This window comes from Malus sylvestris, chromosome 17, assembly GCF_916048215.2.
Source record: "Malus sylvestris chromosome 17, drMalSylv7.2, whole genome shotgun sequence".
NCBI lineage: Eukaryota > Viridiplantae > Streptophyta > Magnoliopsida > Rosales > Rosaceae > Malus > Malus sylvestris.
Window position 1 is genome coordinate 5774263 of NC_062276.1, and position 24150 is coordinate 5798412.

Genomic DNA, 24150 nt, shown 5'->3' on the forward strand with positions numbered 1-24150 from the left:
TTATACTAAAAAAAAAAAAGGTCAATTTAACTTCACAATAAATCAACAATAATGTGATTCAATTATTTATAATGTATGCAAGTGACCCTTTATTATAGTGGTGGAAAAAATTGAACTTTTGCATAACGATGTAGATTTAAACTTCTGTTGTTTACTAATCTAACAAAATCTAACGTTTCACAAAATAAAATAAAATAAAATAAAGCCTATTCACTACCCATTGGAAAATTAAAAATAGAACTTTAACGAAAAACTCCTGGTATTGTTCATTTTAACGAAAAATTATATTTTTACACTAAAAAGTCAATCATGATACTATTCACTTTATCCTTTATTTTATCTTTATAGTTAAAACTCAAAATTTTCAAATTATTTTCATTATTTTTTCTAATTAAAAAAGGTGGCTTTTTCTTACAAGATGCCGGGTGGCGCCCTTAATTCATACAACCAAGGTTATTATTAAATTCTTCCACACTCTCCACCACCTGCAAATAAAATAAAATTGGAGTTAATGTTCTTCAATCTCCTGAATTTCTGAGTCAAAACCCTAATCTCAGTCCTCCTAATGTTCGCAGTACTTTTACTTCAGTGTTTGCATAGCTAAGATTCCTGAGCTTCCAAGAAAGCATGGCCACTCAAAGTCTCTTCACTGCAAATTCACTTCACACTAAACCTTCATCATCCCCACACGCTAAAGGTAAGTTCTTGAGCATTTTTGGTTTCTGGGATTCGAATTTCAGCTGATTTTCAACTACTTGATTGATACACAAAAGTTATGGCTGCTAAAAATTAATCTGAAGTTATGTTGCTGCTGAAAATATGGAATCTTTGCATGGATTTGTGGAAAAATGACATATTGGATCGGTGATTCGACTGTATGAATACTGATTTTTTGTAGAAGCGATTTTCGACTTTTGACTAATCTAAACTGCGGGGAGAGGGATTCGAACTTATTTTTTATAGAAGCGATATTCGACTTTTAACAACCCATTCTGCAGATTTTTGCAGAATTTAGTACAGAAATCAATTGCTCAGGTTTCGAAAAGGGTATGTTCTGTATCCACCTTTGAAAACTCACCGTGAAGTTGCTTAAATAATGATCATATAGGGTAAAATGAGGTCAAGAAGAAGTTGGAATGAATTCTTACCAGTTAAAGATAAAACTTGTGCATGTGTTGATTGTGGAAACAATTCGACTCTCTCAGGTTTTGAATTGTAAAGTGTATTTGTAAATTTTGTATAGTAACATTTGCAAGAGCTCATAATTCTGAAACATTCCCATCTTAGCTTTTCTACTACGCATGATTCTTCTTTATCTTTTGAAACTTTGAGACGGAATGGAAGACTAGGATTCATATGGTTAACCCCGAAGGGAAAAGGCTCTGTTGCTGTTTTGATATCTGCCATACATTCTCCTGTTTCTAGTAATACATTGTTGGAATTAGAGGTCTGCCAATAGATGCGGTTAGATGCTATCAACAGAATGATGGACTAATGACAAGGGTACGCCCTATACTGGGTGCTTCTACTGAAGTGGTTTATGCTTATACAATGCACACTTTATGACTAATAAAACATAAAAATGGAATGAGCTAAATTTCCTCGACCTTTCAGCGGTTGAGTTATCTCTAGTGTTATTAACAATGTTTCAGTATTGCTTTCTTGGTATTTCCTCTAACTACTTGTATTTCTTCAGTTGAGAAGAAATGGCATGGATTTATTGCACTTGATAGAAAGCCTATGCATCTGAGGCTTTCAAATGGCTGTAGAGCAAGAGCATCTCTCAATGCCGATTCAAAGTCAATTGAAATCCCTCGACAGTGGTATAACTTGATTGCAGACCTTCCTGTAAAACCACCTCCTCCATTGCATCCCAAGACTTTTGAACCGATTAAACCTGAAGATTTGTCTCCTCTATTTCCCGATGAGTTGATTAAGCAGGAGGCAAGCAACGAAAGATTCATAGATATCCCAGATGAGGTTCGTGATGTATACAAGCTTTGGCGCCCATCACCTCTCATTAGGTTTGTTGAGCTAGCATGCCTGACAACTTCGTTTTTTCTGTAACTTATTCTTCCTGTTAAATTGTTGGAAATGTCTTATCATTTCAGTTGTATATAGGGCCAAGAGGTTGGAGAAGCTTCTTGACACACCTGCCAGAATTTACTACAAGTATGAAGGTGTCAGCCCGGCTGGATCACACAAGCCCAACTCTGCAGTTCCACAAGTGTGGTATAATGCACAAGAAGGAATCAAGAAGGTCGTGACAGAAACGGGAGCTGGCCAATGGGGAAGTGCATTGGCTTTTGCTTGCACCTTATTTGATGTTGAGTGTGAGGTAACAAAGCCTTAACCTTTAAATTGCCTACGTGCATACTCACAAACTGAAGCACGCATATGAATTTTATGGTGCCACTCACATTATTCTTGCCTGGCGTCAAAATTGGTTCAAGCAATACATATTGAGTTATGCCATACTTCTCTTCCAAAACATTAGTTTTCATCATTATAATTCATGCATGTCTCACTTATTCTAAGTATTTATAGGTGTGGCAAGTGCATGCATCTTTTGATCAGAAACCATATCGCAGATTGATGATGCAAACTTGGGGTGCAAAGGTATACCCATCTCCATCCACCCTAACCGAAGCAGGTAGAAAAATCCTTCAAATGGATCCATCCAGCCCTGGAAGTTTGGGAATAGCTATTTCTGAAGCCGTGGAGATTGCAGCTATGAATGGTGATACTAAATACTGTCTAGGAAGTGTTCTCAACCATGTTTTGCTTCACCAGACAGTAATAGGAGAGGAGTGTCTAAAACAAATGGAGGTGATAGGTGAAGTACCGGATGTTATCATAGGATGTACTGGTGGAGGATCCAATTTTGCAGGGCTCAGTTTCCCATTCATCAGGGAGAAGCTGAAAGGGAAAATGAACCCTGTAATTAGAGCAGTTGAACCTGCAGCATGTCCTTCGTTAACTAAAGGGGTATACGCATATGATTATGGCGATACAGCGGGGCTGACTCCACTAATGAAGATGCATACGCTTGGGCACGACTTCATCCCTGACCCAATTCATGCTGGTAATTACTTACTGGCTCTTTCAGAGCTTTATTAACTCATTGAAACTTACTTCTTCATGTTCAACATTGCCCTATTTATTAAACAGGAGGATTGCGCTACCATGGTATGTCACCGTTAATTTCACACGTCTACGAACTGGGTTACATGGAAGCAATTTCAATTCCCCAGATTGAGTGCTTTCAAGGTAATTTAACTTTACTTTCCATGGTATAAGAACTAACATTGGAGCTATGAAAGTGATTGTTGCACACCCTTTTCTCCTCACGTAACTCCTTGGTATTTATTACGTTCGGATTGAATATTGAAGAACAACAAAGGGACATGGATGTTTAAAAGGAGAAAAATATTGTGCGGAAATCACTTCCCATGAATATATGCTTGGCGTGTGGTAGTGAAGTTATAGAATTGGATTATGGTTCTAACTTTTGTGTGTTCCATTGCAGGTGCTATAAAATTTGCTAGAACCGAAGGATTGATACCAGCGCCAGAGCCAACACATGCCATAGCTGCCACCATCAGGGAAGCTCAGAAATGTCGAGAGACCGGAGAAGCCAAAGTGATTCTCACAGCAATGTGTGGGCATGGACATTTTGATTTGCCAGCTTATGAGAATTATCTGCGAGGAAATCTGGTGGATTTGTCATTTGAAGAGGAGAAGATTCAAGCATCATTGGCTAGTGTTCCTAAAGTAGGTGGCTGAGGCTGCTAACAAGTACAAATCCTGCATTGGATGTAATTTGGCATGCATCGAATGTTGTTAACGAGGGAACTTCAAACTTTTTTTATTATTGAAAAGAAGGATAACTTGTCAAGTACAATATATGTATCAGATCTCATCAAACTGGAGGATATTCGAACGTCAAACTTCTTCCAGTATTTTTTTCATTATCAATACTAGATCTGATCAAACTTGACGATACAATATTTTAAACTACTCTAACTTATAAATTAAGAAATTTGCTCTTCAATGCAATGAGTGTACACTGGCTTAATCAACTGATCGACTCCACATGAGGACTTAAATTTTATAGTGGGAATCATTTAAAGCCCATTGGACCATCTAACAATTTTGGGAAGAATAATTTGGCCCTTCAAATTTAGGGCAGGTTTTTTATTTTAATTTTTTGTTGATCAAGTGTCCTAGAAAAATAGAGAAGGGTTCTCTCCCGTCACATATATTATTTTTTATTTTATTATCTTTGTAAAAAAATCAATATAAGATATTAACGTGGTTAAATTATAACCGTTTAAATAAGACGAAAAGAATGGGAAGAGAGATTAGGAGAGGAGAGAATCCTCCTCCTAAAAAAATACGATGCTTTTCACACGTATTTTTACTTTGCACACAATTTTGTTAACTTTTAAGTATTGTTTTTGCTCTAATTTATTCTATTCGAGGGACAAAAATTGAAGAATAAAAAATGCTGAGAAAAGTGAAAAGGGTGCCAAAAAAAAATTGCACCGGAGGTGATATTGTTTGCTTGCTTGGTGTAATCATTCTCTCTACTCTCTCACTAGGGCAGAGCAACAGAGCACGAAGGGGCACTTCAATTTTCGCCACAGAAGACCAAATTTTCTGTCAACCATTCATCAAGTAAGTATCACTTTCCCACTGGTTAATATTTTTCTTTCCCCAAATTTTCTCGAAAACCAAACACTTTTAGGTCTGAATCGGAAACTTCACTTTGGGCGTGAGATTGGACGGATTTGAAATCAAGATCGATAACAGAAAGAAACCCCGATTGTTGAAAGCAAACCAATTTTATAAATTCAAAGCAAAATGTTTGCGATTCTCATTGTGTGGTTTTGATTGTGCAGAAAAGTTTGTAATTTGTTAGGAAAGTTAGGGTGAATTCGGGAAAAATGGGAAGCAAAGGTCGAATTCCGCCTTCTCACATGCGTCGGCCGCTCTCCGGACCGGACCCATTTGGCCCGGGGATGCGGCCGCCCCATGGCGCCTATCCTCCGTTTGATATGTTGCCTCCTCCGCAAGTTATGGAGCAGAAGCTGGCTGCACAACATGTGGAGATGCAGAGGCTTGTGGTGGAGAACCAGAGGCTCGCCGCCACCCACGGAAGCCTGAGGCAAGAGCTGGCGGGTGCCCAACATGAGTTGCAGATATTACATGCCCAGATAGGAGCTATCAAGTCTGAGAGAGAACAGCAGATGAGTAGCCTTGTGGATAGTATAGCTAAGATGGAAGCTGACCTGAAGTCGGCTGAGCCTGTTAAGGCGGAGCTACATAAGGCTCGAGCTGAGGCCCAGAGCTTGGTTGTTTCGAGGCAAGAACTCATCACCAATGTGCAACAACTGGGGCAGGATCTTCAGAGGACTCATGCAGATGTGCAGCAGATTCCGGCTTTGGTTGCACAGCTTGATGGACTGAGGCAGGAATATCAGCTATGCAGGTTGGTGCTTATGTTCTATTTTTTTGTAACTTCAAACTATAATGCTTGTTGTGTATTTTCCGTTATGAAAAACCGATTGTCATTTTCTGTTGGTTGGAATTGTGCAGGGATACATATGACTATGAAAAGAGATTATACAGCAGCCACCTTGAATCACTTCAGGTCATGGAGAAGAACTATGTTACCATGGCTAGGGAGGTGGAAAAGCTCCGAGCAGAGTTACTGAATAATTCTAATGTTGATCGTAGAACTGGTAAATTTACTTCCTTTCGTATTCGAGGTCATTTGGATACCCTTGTTTTTTGTTTACCTTGATCTTTAAATGCATCGTGGATCGCTTGTCTGTGGCAATGAAATGTAGGGGCCCCATATTATGGAACCCCGGGAAATAATGAGAACGAGGCTACTGGGCAGGCTGTAGGACAAAATGCGTTTGAAGATAGCTACGGGGTTCAACAGGTATGCGATCTTCCACATCTTGACTTTTGTTAGCTGTTCATCTTATTATTTTACTTTATCCCTTCAAATTCTAGAATTATGTACCATGCTGTGTCGTTGAAGTCCCAGTTGTTTCAACTGGGATTGGCTGTTTGCAATAGTATAGTGTGTGTTGGTGACATCAAAGACTTATTCATCCACACGCTATTAACACAAGACTATTGCTTGCTTATCAAAATAGATTATCATTTTGTCAATACAACTGAAGCTGAAAATACTTTGAGCTTGGTTTTTTATTTTATGAATCATTAGTGCATGGATGCTAGAAATTGTTACGGTGGTTGTCGAAAACCTTTTATTTTTGCTTGCATCTCGCCAAGGTTGTTCCTTGCCAGAAAGTAAATTAGAGTTAAAAGTATCTTTAGGAAAAGAATACACAGGTGACAATCATACTGTGTTTTATCACTCCCTTACTATTGGAACACCAAGCCAACTTCAAATTAGTAATGAGGGTATCCAAGATAAAGTAGGAGTAGCCGAAATTGAAGGAAAGATGAGAGAAAATCGGTTAGGGTGGTTTGGACATGTGAAACGAAGGCCTACTGACGCTCCGGTTAGAAGATGCGATTACGGGACAGGGGTTTAGAGCTAAAGAGGTAAAGGAAGACCTAGAAAGACTTTGGAAGAGTCTCTAAGAAAAGACTTAGAGTGCTTGGATCTAAAGGAAGACGTGACACAGAATCCGAGTGCAATGACATTCTAGGATTCATATAGCCGACGCCACTTAGTGGGAAAAGGCTTTGTTGTTGTTGTTGTACATCCATAGCCTTCACTGTCTCAATGCCAATTGATAATAATTATGGTTAGGAATCTCTATTGCACGTAACTTGAGTAAAATTAGTACTATAGTAGGTGATTTGAAAAATAATCAAGAAGGTATGGCCTGTAAAACCTTGTTGAATATGGGTGCTGATAAACTCTTAAGAAGTCGTGCTGTCCTGCTCAAATCATGTTTTTAGGTGGAACATATTTTTCTCACTGCCTCTAGAGTGATGCAAATGAAAACTGTATAATGTATATCAGGGACGTGCCCCCTTCCCTCCGGCTACAGCTGCACCTGTTGCTGCTGGCGTTGGAGGTGCTGCTGCCACCGGGACTCCTCCATTAGTTGGAGCTCAATCTGGACCTCCTGGAAGGACTGGTTATGACGCACCAAGAGGGCCTGGTTATGATCCTTCAGGACCTGCTCATGATGCACAGAGAGGACCTGCTTATGATTCACAGAGAGGGCCTGCTTATGATCCACAGAGAGGACCTGCTTATGACGCACAGAGACCTGGATATGATGTACAGAGACCGGGTTACGAAGTGCAAAGAGTGCCTGGTTATGATCCAACCCGGGGTGTCAACTATGATGCACAGTCTAGAGCTGCTGCTGGTGGTCCTCAAGGACATGTGCCCACAGGCAATGTGCATTATGGTTCTGCAACAACACCACCGGCTCGTGGTGGGAGTGGGTATGAGGCACCACCACCTCGAGGACCGGGAGGGGGAAACCCTGTTCGAAGATGAGCTCAAGTCATCGAACCAAAAAATTCTCGCAGAAATAGGGTAGTAGTTAGAATATCCAAAATTTCTCAAAACTTCCTCTGAATCTCCAATCATCTGCTACCTTGAATAATATGTATTTTTTGGGGCCTTTTCTGGTCTTCGGCTTTTTTTCTTCGATTTTTTGTTTAACCGGGGTATTCTGGTATTAGTTGGGACACAGGCAACCGGATTCAAATGAGAAGAAAGATGTTGCAGTCACACTCTAGTCTTTCCAGTTTCTACAATCATTCATGTTTGAGCAACTAAATTGGACCCAAAAGAGAAGGGGAGCACAGATACTGCATAAAATCAAATGTACGTTAATGCCAAAAAGGGAAGTCAAATGTATAACAGAACTCTGTTTTTCCAAGTCATATAGCTTCCGGCTATTGATGGCCGGCGACATGGTTAATTTCTTAAAGCTTAAAAGACACTATAAGATCCATCAAAATTCTTCACTTTTTTAAATAATTTAAAATCAAATCTTTATGAAATACACATAGAGTTATGTTCTACTATAAAATCTTGAATAAATACAACTAAATTTACGTGCAGTTTTATAAACTTTTCAAAAATTTTAATTGAATACTCATGAACTTCTTAAAAATATTGATTAAATACCTCATAATTTAAAAACTCTTTGAAAGGCTTTCTTTTTTTTATTAGCACCCTATATAATGTTGAATGCACTCTACATTAAAATTTAATATTAAATGGTTTGTGTATCTTTCTATGCAATGACAATTTCGACCTTATAAAGTTTTAAATAAATAAATTTCTAAATACACCACAAATCACTTTTAACATATTATTTATCTTCTCAACTATCAAAACTCCTTCCACCCATCGTTGTTGAGCAAAACCTTAACTAATGAAACTACAAACATTTTGATTGAGAAAATTTATTTTTCACGAATAAAACATGAAATCAATATTTCGAAAGCTCCACATGAGATAAACCAAAAGGGTGCGACATGCGAGCATCATTTAGAGAATGCATCCCAAAGAAATACAATTATTGGCGGATATGACATATTGAAATAGAACCAAAGAATCTAGTCTTTTCCAGCCATATATACTATTAAATTGGTAACACAATGGCACAATAAAACACCTAAAAAAGATGACCAAAAAAAAAAGAAGTAGAAGAAAGATTTCCAATCAAAATTACGAAATGTTTATTAATACAAAAATGTTGATTGATAAAATCTTTCAAATATAGCATAAAAACCACTTAAATAGACCTAAATACCCTCAAAATTAAAACCAAATAACAAAACCCTATTGAATTATAATTTAAAAAAAATGAGAGACCACTATGTTAGAGGGTTCTCGGCCAATGCCAATGAAATCAAAGATCTCAGTATAACTGAAATCTTGAAGGCTACTACAATTTCATTGGTATTGGCTGTTGGCTGATTTCATTAGTATTGGTTGGGAACCCTATGACATAGTGGTCTCTCATTTTTCCTAAATTCTGATTCAATAGGGTTTTGTTATTTGGTTTTAATTTTGAGGGTATTTAGGTCTATTTAAGTGGTTTTTTTGCTACATTTGAAAGATTTTATAAAAAATGACATTTATGAAATTAGGTGTTAAATTTTGGCTACTATTGATAAATACTCAAATAACACACAAGCTTAGAAAGATGAAAATGGATGCACTTCATAGAAGGTTCCTCCCTCATAGACAGAGAGGCTTTAAGATATTTATAGGTCCAAGCTCCTTATAATTTACCTACAAATTTGGAGATACAATTCAATCTCATGGACAAAAAGCAGCAACTCTGCAAAATTTTCAGTTCGAAAAAGAAAACGAAATGAGATAAAAACCAATAATTGTAAATGTGAGTGAAATGGTGATTAGTGACAAACCTTGGCACTGTCATTGGAACCTTGCTTCCTTGCATCGTGGTAAGTCGGCTAAGCCGGAGTACCTGGTAAGTTTCTGATAAAAGTTATAATCTTTATTAATTAATGAAACCTTTTTTGTCAACCAAAATAGGGTGAAAAGACTACTTAGTCTTCTATCACACACACACAAAAAAAAAATAATGGACAATAATGTAATTTCATAGGTCCAAAAACAAAAATCTCTTACTCTGCCACGTTCTCTCTCTCCCTCTCTCCTTCTCTCCTTCTCATTTTCTAAAAAAATGTGTTCATACACACAAAGTGTGTAGGCAAATGCTAGTATTAATTATTCTTATAAGATTAAGTTCATCCAAATTGACAGGATAATGATTTTGATTCGTTTGAGTAATTAGCCTCAAAGTGATAATTATTACTACTAATCATTATCCTAGAAGTAATTAACATAGGAACAGCTGGGTAGCTAGATTCATTTTACCAAAATTAAAAATAAGTACAATAAGATTTGAAGAATGTGGCATGTATAAAAAATGTAGGGTGTATGCAGAAAAGGTAAGGTATATGTTTAAAATGTGGGATGTGAGAGTATTATGAGGAAGTATGTGAGGATGTATGAAGATAATTTTTAATTGAAAAAGCAAATGTGAGGTGTATTAAGTATGCGAAGGTTTATTCAATAATACGTGGAGTGTTAATATAATAAATCCTTTCAAAATTTTATAAACTCTATTTTTTTTTTTAACAAACGATAGTATCTACACTAAGGAGAGGGGTAGACTTAGCCTCACAATGAACTAGTAATAATGTGGTATTCCTCTTCACTTGTAAGTGAGAAGTTTTAGGTTCGAATCTCGTGGATGATTAATTCGATACCAAATTAGGCTGCCCATTGTGTGGCTTAGCTGAACTCCCCCTCCCCTTATTAATTAGGGTCATTTTACTTTTACTATTTTTTTTTTAGTACATCAATATTTTTATACTAAATAAAGGGGGTTCGGCTAAACCACATAATAGACAGCCTAATTTGGTATCAAATTCGCCATCCACGAGATTCGAACCAAAGACCTCTCATTTTCAAGTGAAGAAGAATACCACAAGACCGTAATACTTATAGTAATTTGTTTGTATTTTAATTTTTGTTTTGAAGAAAAAAACAAAATAAATTATTGGACAGGAGCCATTCTTTTGAGTGGCCCATCTAAGTAAAAGGCAGGGCCGTCATCCGCGGCATTCATAAACGCTTCGCTGCTGCCGAAATTTCAAAATTTTCGAGTTGCCCGCCAAATCATTTTCAATGGCAGAACAACGCCACCCGCTTCGCCTCCCCCAATCTCCCGGTCAATATCTCTCTCTCTCTCAACCTCAATTAAGCTCATTTCGAAGCATATTAGTAATGATTATACCATTAGGATTCTTCTGAAGCTTCGTCAAGATCTGGCTCGAAACTGTGTCGTTTTAAAAAGACCCAGTTTTTGAAGTGGTTGTTTGTTTATGTATTTGCAGAGGCCATGGGGTCACCGATTCAGGGCATGGAATCCGTGATCGCCACCGTAAGCGGGTACCACGGCTCGGAGCGGTTCAACCTCATCAAGCTCATTTCTCGCGCCGGTGCGAGCTATGTCGGCGCGATGTCTCGATCGACCACTCACTTGGTTGGTTTTCTTCGAACCCGTTTCGATGCATTTTCTGTTCTAATTAGGCAATGTGATTGTATTTTGTGTTTATGGATGCGTGTTGTTAAAATTTGGCGATTAGGTGTGTTGGAAATTCGAAGGAAGGAAATACGAACTAGCTAACAAGTTCGACGCGAAAGTTGTCAACCACCGGTGGATTGAGGAGTGCATAAAGCAAGGAAAACGAGTACCTGAGCGTCCTTACACTTTGAGATGGTATGGAAAAATTGCTTGACTTCCCCTTTTTTTACATAATAATATGTAAGATTACATCTGGGTTGTTAGTATTTTTTAAGTTTAAGGCGTAAAAATTATTACTTTCTTTGAAATTGAGACTGAATGGTGACGTGGTAGCTTCAGTGAGCTAATTAGGTGTCAACATTTCTTGGTTTGGGAACTCTTAGGTGTTAGCAATTAGGTGATTAAATCTGGGATTTAGCTGTTTGATAAATTGAGGTATTACTCTCGGATTAGTCCAACTTGTTGCTTGCCGCTGCCTAATTTATATTTTTGACTTGCAAATTAGATTTGTAATCAGGGACATACACTTCTTGGGTTTTTTATTTGCAGTGGACAGGAAGTCGGACCCTTACTCTTACAACCTCCACCTGTTGTTACAGTGGGTGAATCATCGAAAAAATGGAATGCGCTTTCGGACAAATCAAATGGTTATGATGACTCGGTAAAAATTATTGATTCAGAGTCTGGAGCTTCTCGCCGTCATCTTTTGGCTGAATCACGTCTTTTGGATGAGGTAGCTTCTGTAAAAATCTGTCTTTATCCCTCACACTTACTCTTATTATATGATAATGTTGTCTTGCATGTTTGCCGCAGAATTCCTTTGTTGAAGCATTTCAGTTTTTCTCAGTTTGACAGACATGGACGATCTGACTGTGCTTTTTCTATGTGAATTCTCTGTAGAATTTGTTTCCTGCGTTTAAAGAAAACAGCAGTTCTCATAAGGCAAAGCAGAAACATGTTGGAAGGAATTCGAAGCAAGAACTGCGATCAAGTAGCAGGCACTGTCTTGAAGATCCTCCTCTAACTAGATCACTTAGAAGGGAGGTAATTGATTCAACTGAATTTTTACGTCCCTTTTTTTACTTTTATTTTTCCGTTCTTTTGCCTCTGGTGGTCTTCCCTTGTATATGTTTGTGGATAAGTTTTTTGTATATAGAAAATTAAGCTTCACTTTTCTAAGTAATGTTCCATAAGCGTTTCAATTTTCAATATCAGATAATTGTGATTAATCGCTGCCATGATGCAATCTTAACGTCATTGTGTCTTGTTCTCGTAGGAGAAGGTTCAAGAGTCTTCCACCCATTTGGTGAGAGCTAAAAGAAACATTTTCAGTGGTAAGGAAAGCAGCATGGCTGAAACTTCACGTAAAGGGAGGAAGCTTATAAAAAGGAATATTGGTAGACGTATGGTCGAATCAGAACTCTCAGAGTCTGATCAAGAGTGCCACCCAATCAGATTTCAGAGTACACGTAATGATGTAATCACAGTCCTTTCTGACCATTCAGATGAAGAAAGAAATGATAATATACTGGAAACTGAAAGAGATACTGATAATGGGTTGTATATTGGAAGAAGAATCAGAAATGGTCTGAAAGGTGTTGAGGAGGCTGATCGGAATCACCCATCTTCTTCCAAGCATCCAAATATTTCAGTTGAGGATGAACCCACTGCTCTGGAGGAAACTCCCCGAGATGAATGGTTTGAAGTTGAGAACTCAAAAGAGGAATGTGAAGGCAGATTTGAGACTGAAGCTGCCACCAAAATTCCTTCGATGGAGTTATCATGTGTAATATGCTGGACAGAATATAGTTCAATTCGAGGAATTTTGCCATGTGGTCATCGATTCTGTTATTCATGCATTGAAAACTGGGCTGGTCATATGGTACGTATTCTTGTTCACTAACAATTGTATAATTTCTGATTGTTCAAAAGTTTTAAATATTCTCTGCGTTTACCCAAATTGAAATACTTTTCTTTATTCTGGTTTCAAAGATTGTCGACCTTCCCATGAACTCGCCTTGATTTAGTGTTTTTCTCTTCTTTATTGATATTATTTGAGGACACCGAATTCATAAGTTGTTTATGGTGTGTGGCAGAGTTCAAGGAGAAAGAATTCAACTTGCCCTTTATGCAAGGCTAGTTTTACCTGCATTACCAAGGTTGATGATGCAGACATGATTGATCAGAAAATATACTCCCAAACCATTCCATCTGCCCCAAAAATGGACATACCAGTGCCTACTTACCGAGGACCACCCAATTTTTCTGCTCCGGTATGTAAACCTCATTGTTTTACTGTTAAAACTTTATATTGGACATTGTCTGAGTGCTAGTTGTAAAGTGCACATTTTAGGCCTGCCTACAATGCTTATTTGTGTATGAGATTTCAATCTGTTCAATTTAATGCCTTTCCAGAAGAATTCATTCTCCATTCTTCAATATCAGGCATTTTTAAGAGATCAATGTTTGTAAATGGATCTTTGTAATCTGCCTTTTGGCCTATTTTTGTTTTAAATGAACTGATGTTTTTGACTGAAATGAAAAGGCGTTTATGATGCATTTTTATAATAACATGCTTTGAGGATTTTAAGCTATCTTAATTTAAACATGGACGAAGAGTGCAAAAACACACTAGTACGATCATGTTGACATGAAAAATCAAAGGAAAAGATTACAAGGATCTGGAAAGTTCATAAGATCTTAATTTTCTACCTTACCAAATGACAATATCTATCTCCCAACTTACTTAAAATTTTCTTTCTCCTCTGTTTGGACATGTCTCCTCTTGAAGTTGAAAGAAAAGTCATTCCTTACATTTCCGATAGCTGTGCAAACATTATGTGTCTCCAAATTAGAAATTCTATCTGGATAATCTGGAAATGTGTGGGGTGTGCAAGACCTGCTTGGATTGTCAAAGAAATGTATGTGCAATTGTTTGCCTTTAGAGCTCTTTTGCATTTACTCTTCCACTGCTTACTCTTGCTAAAACTTTTCAAGTGTTCGCTCTCGTCATTGTATGATTAAATCTTTTGCTGATTTGGTTGTCTGGGTGCTTAATCGAGCCTTTTCTTTTTATTCTCTTCTGGTGATAAACAGTCCATATCAGCAACTGCTTGTTCTGTATGTCGTCAGCGGGAACCTGTAGATCTTCTGTTCAGTTGTGACGTCTGCTGCATTCGGTGCATCCATAACTTCTGCCTGGACCCTCCTTTGTTTCCCTGGACATGCATTCACTGCAAGGACCTCCGACGGCTCTACCTTCACAGCTATTGATATGCATCTCCGAAAATATAAAACATCAAGAAGGCCTCAATCCTTAATCGAGTTATGAAAATGCTGATGTTGTGCTTGTGACCTAGTATTATTTTCACAGGGGGCTTAAAAAGTCATCAGAATTGGTAGTGAGTGTTGTTCTTTATATCTACAATTCTAATAGTCTGTACTCTTTCGCCGAGCATTCGACATCAACTGTCGATAGGCGATAAAATCTTTTTGTCTTTTCATAGTTTGAATTTTAATGTGTTTCTTACTGACATTAATCGTTGTCAGAAAAGCGACGCTAATTTTTCTATTTTATTTTTAACACCTTCAATGGCCAAAAAAACATGAAAGAAAAGCAAAAGGTAGCACCTCATGTATTATTTAATACACCCCACAAAAATTTATTGTAACCACTGCAAATTGTTAACTGCACCTCAAAGCATATTCAATGTGTATTGCATTTTTCTTGAAAGCTCTGCTTCTTCTTAGAGGTCGTCTAGTCAATGTTATCCGTATTCGTTTGATGTTTGAAGGCAGAAACCTCGCGTTTGTGGAATATCAAATGAAATCTCATGTTTGTCATGAATATTCGTGTGTTTTTGTCATTTGCCAGAAATTTATTGTGGGAGAAAACAACATTCATGATGTTTGAGTCGTGTGAATTTGTCATGAATATTCATGTGTTTCACATTTATATGTGGTCCAATATCACCTATGATTCATTCATTTACCTATTTGGAAAAAAAGATGAAGAAAATCTTTTCAGAGCCTATCATTGTGTAATATTTTGTGTGGACAACATTTGCCCTATACTTAGTGAGAAAATAAGGGTAATGCTACACTTAGTATATTTTGTAGGCTTTTTAGTCAAAATGGTCTTTGAGATTTGCATAACTATCATTTTGATCTCTGAGATTTAAAATCGATAAAAGTGGTTCATAAGATTGTCTACTATCCATCATTTTGGTCATTCCGTTAAAAAGCTCTGTTAAGTTTGAGGGTATTTTTGTAAAATCAAATTCTCCACTTGTTTTTTCACCCTTTTTTACTTATCTCTCTCATCTTTTCTACCAAAATCCTCATGTCTCTCATCAATTTGTCCTTGGCAGTCGACAAAGAAAAAGGAAAAAGTGATTAGGGTTTCTGAATTGGGGGTTTGGGTGACAGAGACTCGTTTGGTGTAAAACTAAGACTGAAAATCAGAAATCAGTAAGGAATCTTTGAACCATCCATTTCATTATATTCAAGTGTGCATATTGTACAGTTTTTTCCAAAAATTAACGAAAGAGAAAAGGTCAAGTACCGTTTGTGATGAATAACTTGAGTTCGCCAAACTGTTTTTAATAAGAGTTGAAGAGTTGATTTCACTGCCAAAATCAGCAACAGAGGAGTATTTTTTTTGGACAAGGATTGTCTGCCCTCCTAGTTGTGGTGCCCTTCCATACCCTCCTATTTTGTGCGGTCACGGTTAAGCCACGTCAATATTTTATATTTTTATTGTTTTTTGTCTTATTATCTCATTAAAAAATTAATATAAAATGTTGATGTGGCTTAACAGTGACCGTACAAAATAGGAGAGCATGGAAGGGCACCACAACTAGGAGGGCAGGCAATCTGCCTCCATTTTTTTTAGAGAAATGTGAAAAAAGGTGAAAAAGCATGTGGAGAATTTGATTTGACAAAAATACCCTCAACTTAAAGGAGTTTTTTAACAGAATGACCAAAATGATGGATGGTGGACAATCTCATAGACCACTTCTATTGATTTTAAATCTCAGGGACCAAAGTAATGCGTTATGCAAATCTCAGGGATCATTTTGACTAAAAATTCTATTTTGCGTAGAATAGTACTATATTTACCATTTATTTGTACCTTCATTTGTATCATCTCTCTCATAGAGGTAGGGCTCACCAACACACATGAGTTCTATCACTGTTAGAGAGATGATACAAAATAGATGGGTTCTGTCACTATTAAAGAGATGCTACAATATAGATGGTAAAAATATTATTTTTGTTTTTTATCACATTTGTACTACTTGTCTAATAGAGGTAGGGCCCACCAGTATATGTGAGTTCCATTTCTATTAGACGTATTTGAGAAAGTTAGGCGTCATTGAAAATGTCAAGTTGCTTTTCAAAAATGTGATACAAATGTGGTATGAAAAATATAATAAAAATCGTATTTTTGGAAAAAATAATGTGGAGTTGATCTTCAAAAAATAATAATGTTAGGCGCCATTGAAATGTGCAGTGCATGATGTCGACCATCAAATTAATTAAAACCTTGATTTTTCATGGGCAAACAATTTGCCACGCCAAGACCATTTTCACTTTCGGTCTCTTTGTCTTCTATCATTCGTCTCATTCCGCGAGAATTCTGTTGTGTTCTTCTTAATCTTAATCACAACAACTTATATATGTAGAAAAGAGAATGAACAAAATTACCCAAACTTAACCAAACACCAATGCTTTTTATCATGTGGCTCCATGTTGGAGGTGATGTAATAACATGGCATTTCTTCCACATTGTGTTTTGTAGTGTACATATATAGGCGTACAAATCATCTCCGGATCTAAAAAAACGGAACCTAAGAATCAAATGATCCGAACCGTTGAAATTTGATCCAACAACTATAATTATTATAACTTTTAAAGAGCTCTCCTGTTTGTAGCCGTCAGATCAAATTTTAACGACCCGGATCATTTGATTCTTAGGCTCCTTTTTTTTAGATCCGAAGAGGATCTGTAATCCATATATAGTAGTGGGTTGTAGAAGAAGATGCACAAAATGCATGAGGATAAAAAAAAAGCAAAAATGCTATTTTTATTATCTATTTATATCATTATCTGTATCATCTCTCTAATAGAGATGAGACTCACGTGTGTTAGTGGGCGCTACCTCTATTAGAAAGATGGTACAAATGATGATACAAATAGATGGTAAGTGTAACGCTACTCTAAAAAAAAGCCCTTACAAAATGCATGGAAGGAAATTGCTCAATTTTAACTACCCTTTCCTACATCATCCCACAATTGAAATTTAGAAGGGATAAATTAAAAACCATGCTGATTTTGACATGAATTTTTACTTTTATTTATTGTTTTTCATGAAAAATGATAGATCTGGGTGTAAGCAAGTTGACTAAATATTTTAGCTTCATCCATGTTGCACTTTGTCACTCACAATACCGATCTAGGTTCAGTGCTTGTTACTGAATCCATAGAAAGGGAAAGAGAAACTTAAATTGGAGACTTAATTACCCACCAGAAAAAAAAATAATAATTGTCTAGGATAATACTTGCATTCCTCCTGCCCCCTTCCTCCTTTAGGGGGATGAGTTCATTCTCACACTTGCAAATAACAAATTTATACTGTGAAAATTTTATAATCGGAACTGTTTAATCTCTTAATCTTTATATGAAGATCCTGTTTACAAAAAACTATTCGACTTTGGGATTGTTTAGTCATCTAAATGTATCAAAATAAATCAACAGTGTAGGTATTAAGTAGCATATTCATGACAAACCGTTGATTTATTTGATACACTTGGATGACTAAAAAATCTTCAATTCAAATGATTTTTTTGCATGGATGATCTTCAAAGGGAGATTAAGAGATTGAATTGTTCCGATTATAAAGTTTTTACAGTGAAAATACGTTATTTGCAAGTGGAGAGAATGAGCTCATCGCCTAAGGAGAGAATGCAAGTATTATCCAATTGTCTATTAATAAGTAATAAAGACTTTTTGACATCTATAATCAACCAATTGTCTATTAATAAGTAATAAAGACTTTTTGATATCTATAATCAATAACCAAAAAAAAAATCACAATGTTTCTTAGTTAGATTAGAATAAACAATGCTTAGTTGCTTAGACATATACAGAAAGGAAAAGAACAAAATAGAAGGCAATGAATAACCTCTCTCCAAAAATTGTAATCTTGGTAAAATTCACATCTTGTATTCTTGATAAGGCAATATTGTGTATATGGTTGTGAGTGATTGTGTGTGTGTGTGTGTGTGTGTGTGAGGAGTGAGGAAGAGAGAGATACACTGTAAGAACTAAGAAGAGAAGACCCCAAATTCATCACCTTTTATTCTATTGAACGAAGAGGGTAAGTTACCCAACACAAGGAGGAAATCATTAGCTTTGGTATTTTTTATGTCTAAAACATATACAATCAAAAAGCAAAAGTCTTGGATTTGGGAGAATCTGCAACTTTCATAGTCTTTTCAATGAGCTTTTTGGCCTTCTTGCTCCTTATTTCAACTCTCATGCTCTCACTCTTTTCGATCTTGTCGTAAGGCTTCTTATTCACCTTCAAAGACCTCAACTTGGATTTCAAGTTCACCACCAACCTCTCCAATCCCAACATCACCATGTCTCCGCTAAACCTGCAGATTTCGAACCCAATTCCGGCTAGAACCCAGCAAAACTAGGGAATCGAAATCGAAATACGGAGACCTGTTTTTTTTTCTGGCAAAGGAAGAGCTTGAGAGGTTGAGACTTGAGGGTGAAAATTTAAAGGAAAGTTTGAGGCCTTCGGAGAAAGTTAGAGAGACCTACCAAAGAGAGGAGTTGAAGAAGAGAGTTTTCATGGAGGGAGTTTGGAAAGAACCAAGTGAGAGAGAAAATATGAATGAATCAAAACGGTTGGAAGACACACAGCGTAATATCGTTTATAGAGTACTTGGAAGGCTTACCACGCAAAACTTACGAACCTTAAGTGTTTATAGTTTATACCGCTCCTGACTTATCTCAAAGTAGGGCCTACCTTTTGGATATAATCTTAGTAGATACGGAAAAATTATCATGTGGTACTCAAATACGGTCACGTGATATAATCCATTTATGTCTTATAACATGAATGGATAGTACAACAAATATCTACTCACATTATAACATATGAACGTCATACTTTCACATCAAGCTAATTACTCGTATGTATACAATTGGTTGTATATTTGTGTACAACTATCTTATATTGCAATGTTACGTACAATTTGATCGATACATAAATTCTTTTCCACTTTTCGGTTGGTATTTAAATATGTTTACTTGGTTTCTAAACTTTATATTGTTTATTTCATTTTTGGGGACGTTTAAGCTTAATTGGATTCACTTTAAAATGTTTACAAGAACAACTTGGTTCTCTGTAATCCCGAGGGGTCGTTTCTCTTTTCGTTTTCTTATTTTGTAAGGAAGTTGTATATATTTATATTTTGTACTTATTTTTGTTGTTGTGTTCTTTTCAGTCTTTATAATATAAAGATCGAAGCTAGGCAACTAAATTCTGACTTTCCTATTAAATTCGTTGAGAAATGCTAATTTATTAAAAGTGAGACTCTTTATGGATTTTTTATCATATCATGTTTTTTACACAATATTTTATAATATTAGTACGAAAATTAACATTAAAATATGAAGTGACAAATAGTTCATGAAGAATCTCACTTTAAGAAACTCTTCTTAGTATTTCTCAATTTAGTTTTACTTATAACATATGCTCGAAGGTGGCATAAATCATAGAAGGGAAAATATGAATCTTCCAAGAAACAAATTGAAACAAATTGGATTTGCTAGTAGTTTTACTATTATACTTTAGCTTTATCAATTACCAATTATTGGTAGCAAGATAAGGCCATAAAAGCAGCCACAAGTTTACAATCTTAATCCTTTTTCAAACATGCAGAATTTATTCTTAATCTATTACTATTGTGCTCTATGTAATTTGAGGCGCAGGGTTTCATTCCAAAATGAATTTATCGGTGATACCCCAAAAATTTCATTTTATATTCTAATTTTTTTTATAATTAAAAAGAAAAATATAGTTGTAAGAAGTGCATAATGAAACTTTTAAAGTGTTAAATAATAGTTATCCTTCAAAAAAAGGAAAGAGAATTATGAAATGAATAACTCTACACACATATCAAATTTCTTCTCCGAACTTTATTTTTTTACACAAAACGAATATACAAATTTAGACAACGGCATCCTGAATTAATTTAAGGGATTCTCAAACAAAAAGAGTTCTGAAACAAAAATTAAGGTCAACTTGACCAATTTAACTGTCATCATATTACTGTCCCTCAGAATAATGTGTTTATTCAATCCAAGGCCTCACTCCGAATTTCATCGATTTGTAACGAGTATAACACTCTCATGAGTGTACAAACACATTATTTGATAAATAAACTTGATAAAAAAAAGTTTGTGCCTTTATTATTACTGTTATATAAAAAAATAGAAGATATTTTGTTGGCCAAACAACACGAATTAAAGGGAGTGGTTTAGATTTGTCCTTAAAGAATAAGATACAGTACTAGCTATATATATTGTCTCTAAGCAAAATGGGACTGTAGGATAATGACAAGAGTGTGAGGTGGTACATTCCTTAAATCCAATATTTAAATTAAGCTAATTATTATATTGTTTTATTAGTGATGGATGGTGTTATACCGAACGAGGTTCTTCTTTGGATTCTTTTTGTGAATATTCTGAGAATTTTCAAATCGTGTTTGTTCCTCGTATATCGTGCAGTCAAAAATTATTTTTATTTAAAATTAAACATGAACATTACTTGACAAAAACTGATTGCACAATATACGATAAACGGACACGATTTGAGAATTCCCGAGATTCTTACAAAGAGGATCCGAAGAGGATCCTCGTTCGTATATACCTAGTTAGAGGTTGACATGCAGTGTAACATCTCATATCGACCAACGGAGAGGGGGTGATGTGCCTTATATGTACATGTCCATCTTCATATAGCACGAGGTCTTTTGGGGACTCACTGACTTCGGATTCTATTGGAACTCTGAAGTTAGGCGAGTTCGGGCCGAAAACATTTTCAGGATGGGTGACCCCCTGGAAAGTTCTCGTGTGAGTTCCCAGAAATAAAACTGTGAAGGTGTGATCGAGACCCAAAGTTGACAATATCGTGCTACGGCGAAATCGAGACTGGGACGTGACATGCAGTGCCAAGGGGACCTCAAATTTTGAGATAGCCATGTAACCACGTAATGCAGAGAGGTATTAGCCATGCATATCTATCTTTCTTTCTCATAAACAAGGACCAAACGAAGCCATTTTTTCCTAGGGTTGCTTTTTACGTTTAAATTCCCTTGAAAATCACCATATTATCTTGGGAGTTGATATGGGATGATTGCATTGCATATATAAAAAAAGGCACGAGTATATTCGAAAAATATTATCCACACATTCTTTTTTATCTCTCACATATTTTTGTTAATTTTTTAATCATTGATCTTTTTCAATTCATTTGATTTGACGAACGAAAATTGAGAAAGATGTGTGAAAGGTGAAAATATGTGTGTGGATAGCACCAAGGTTCTAAAAGACATTAGTCAGGCGGCGGACAGGGACCTAGCCTAGGCTTCTAGGTGGGGGCTTAGACAGTTTCTTTAATTTTAATTAAATTTCTTATATAACATATAAATAAATATCTACTTATATTTAAAAAAAAATACATCATTGTATTGGGATACAAAAATTGAAAAATAGAATGACATATAGATTATAAAGTATTAGAACATATTGAAAACATGAGGAACAAATATATAGTGAGTGTTCATCCAAGTATCAAACAAGTCTCTTACAATTGATTGAAAAAATAAAATGAAAAACAAAAAGCTTTCTATTATATGTCTAAGTGAGATTCGCAACTTAGGTGGGTACTTAAGCGAGTCTAAGTGGATTAGAAGGGTGCCTAGATGGGCTAGGCGGGCACCTAAGCAAGTCTAAATGGGTATCTAGGTTGTTCTAAGTGAGCACCTAGGTAGGTCTAAACAGGTTAGGAGGGCACCTAGGTGGGCTACGAGAACGCCTAACAGGTCTAGAGATTAATCGGAATAGTGGTCAGCAACCTAGCACCTAAAAACAACTTAAGCGGCACTAAATAGAGATTTTTAGAACATTGGATAACACTACCCTTTTTTTCCGCCATGGAAATTAATATCAATTATCAAACGGTAGATGTTATCATATAGGTCATGACAGAGGCGGAGCCACAGTGGGGTCAATGGGGTCGCACGACCCCTTGGAAGCCATGGAAATAACCTTAGAGGTCCCTTGGAGCTGCTGGTGCGACCTCTTGGAGCTACACACCACGTGTTTGATGAAATGTCTGAAAGAAGAAAAAGACTTCGGTTGCAGGTTGAAGAAGAAGGAACGGAGAACAGCAGCCATGGCTGCCGATGCACTGCTCCTTCTGTTGCAGAATGAGAAAGAAGACGACCTGTTTTAAAATGACTTGGCCAAACACACCGTTTTGAGCCAAGCCAATAAAAAAAGTTTTAAAAGCACTCCCACTGCTTTTCTCATATGATTGGACATCCTTTAGACTCCATGTGATTGGTTTTTGATCAATTCCCAAGCAATTTAGAGATTTTAATAAAAAGGAGAGAATAAATTATTAAGTGGGTCCCAATCTCATTCAAGTAAACATTTCGTTTTACCTTTGGCATTTTGCCTTTTGCAATGCACCTTTGCCATTTGGTTGCTGGCAAGAAGAAGAGACAATTCTGGTCGGATTTTCTTTGTGAGGATTCTGAAGATTTTTTTTAATCACATTCGTTTATTATAATTCGTGCAGATAGAAATTATTGTAATTTTTTTATTTAAAATTGAATATAAATAACGATATGAATATAATTATTGTAATTTTTTTTAATCACATTCGTTTAAAATTGAATATAATTCGCGCTATCCTACCAAGACTCGATGAAATGACGATATGCATGCCATTTCTGTTAAAAAAAAATTTCACGCTGCGCGCGCTATCCTTATTGACCCCCCAAACATTATTTCCTGGATCCGCCACTGGGTCATGAGTTAGTTAAAGTGTACAATAACTTCTGCTTCTTATGGATCTCAATAATCAACCCGACCAGCATAGTGCAAGTTGTGTGAATCCTCATAAAATCTCATACGCTAAAATCCAGAATTACACGACTAGAACTAGTTTTGTGTACTTTATGTCGCTCGGATTTCATATTCTATATGAACACTTTTGTTTCATTCCAATTTTTATATTCGATTGATCTGGGAGTTGAACAAAAGTTATGAATATACCTCTAGATTTGATTTCACTTGATTGAAGTTTTTAATTTTCTTATGTGTTATTGTTTTTATGTAGTGTGGAGCATTAGAACCGGTATTGATCACATGTCAATGCTTATGCAATATGTAGGATCCATGTGTAGGGAGAAAGCATCTTATCGGTATGTTGTAATGTGTTGGAAGATGGTTTTTGAGAAAGCCTAATCTGCTTTATACTATTTTTCGATCTTAATTTCTTCACAATAAGATGTTAAAGGCAATCGTCTATAAATAAATGATTAATTGCAAAAACGTGATTCATCAATTATAAACACTACACGAACGTTCATCAACATTTAGAATTTGCTCATGCGTACACATCCATCGATCAATAAGTTGTGTGGCTACAAACCTACAACCCTTAGACCAAACCGATACAAATCATATAGAAATCCTTGGTTAATATCAACTTTGGAGAGCTAAGTGGGCCTCTTGAAACCAACTAGGTATGTAGCCAATAGTAATTAGCAATTGCAAATGTTGGTTTGGAGGCAGTTCTAATGGAGAAAGAGTACACGAAATAAGCCCAATAAGTTTTAAAACTTTCAAACTTATGTAGGTATCGAACCTTGTCCATCACCTTAATAAACCTACGAGTTACGGCCACTTGATTTTTAACTAAACAATTATTTAAGGAAACTGTTATTAGCACTCTAAAAATTTCATTCTACAC

General features: G+C 36.2%; 3 protein-coding genes across 3 annotated transcripts; all 3 read left to right on the forward strand.

Annotated features, from left to right (window-relative positions):
• The first annotated feature begins 447 nt into the window (after positions 1 to 447).
• LOC126612371 (uncharacterized) lies at positions 448 to 3950 on the forward strand. The gene is made up of 6 exons (XM_050280775.1): positions 448 to 697; positions 1697 to 2024; positions 2122 to 2338; positions 2548 to 3085; positions 3172 to 3270; positions 3530 to 3950. Exons 1-6 carry the CDS (start codon positions 628 to 630, stop codon positions 3784 to 3786), a joined length of 1509 nt encoding a protein of 502 aa, XP_050136732.1. The 5' UTR covers positions 448 to 627; the 3' UTR covers positions 3787 to 3950.
• A 566-nt stretch (positions 3951 to 4516) lies between these two features.
• On the forward strand, positions 4517 to 7741 carry LOC126612138 (protein FLX-like 2). The gene is made up of 5 exons (XM_050280455.1): positions 4517 to 4680; positions 4905 to 5494; positions 5602 to 5747; positions 5856 to 5953; positions 7016 to 7741. The coding sequence occupies exons 2-5, from the start codon at positions 4950 to 4952 to the stop codon at positions 7502 to 7504; spliced, it is 1278 nt and encodes a 425-aa protein (XP_050136412.1). The 5' UTR covers positions 4517 to 4680; positions 4905 to 4949; the 3' UTR covers positions 7505 to 7741.
• Positions 7742 to 10601: 2860 nt separating this feature from the next.
• On the forward strand, positions 10602 to 14663 carry LOC126609848 (uncharacterized). The gene is made up of 8 exons (XM_050277781.1): positions 10602 to 10730; positions 10897 to 11045; positions 11149 to 11282; positions 11637 to 11820; positions 11988 to 12131; positions 12364 to 12969; positions 13184 to 13360; positions 14184 to 14663. Exons 1-8 carry the CDS (start codon positions 10688 to 10690, stop codon positions 14358 to 14360), a joined length of 1614 nt encoding a protein of 537 aa, XP_050133738.1. The 5' UTR covers positions 10602 to 10687; the 3' UTR covers positions 14361 to 14663.
• Positions 14664 to 24150: the final 9487 nt, after the last annotated feature.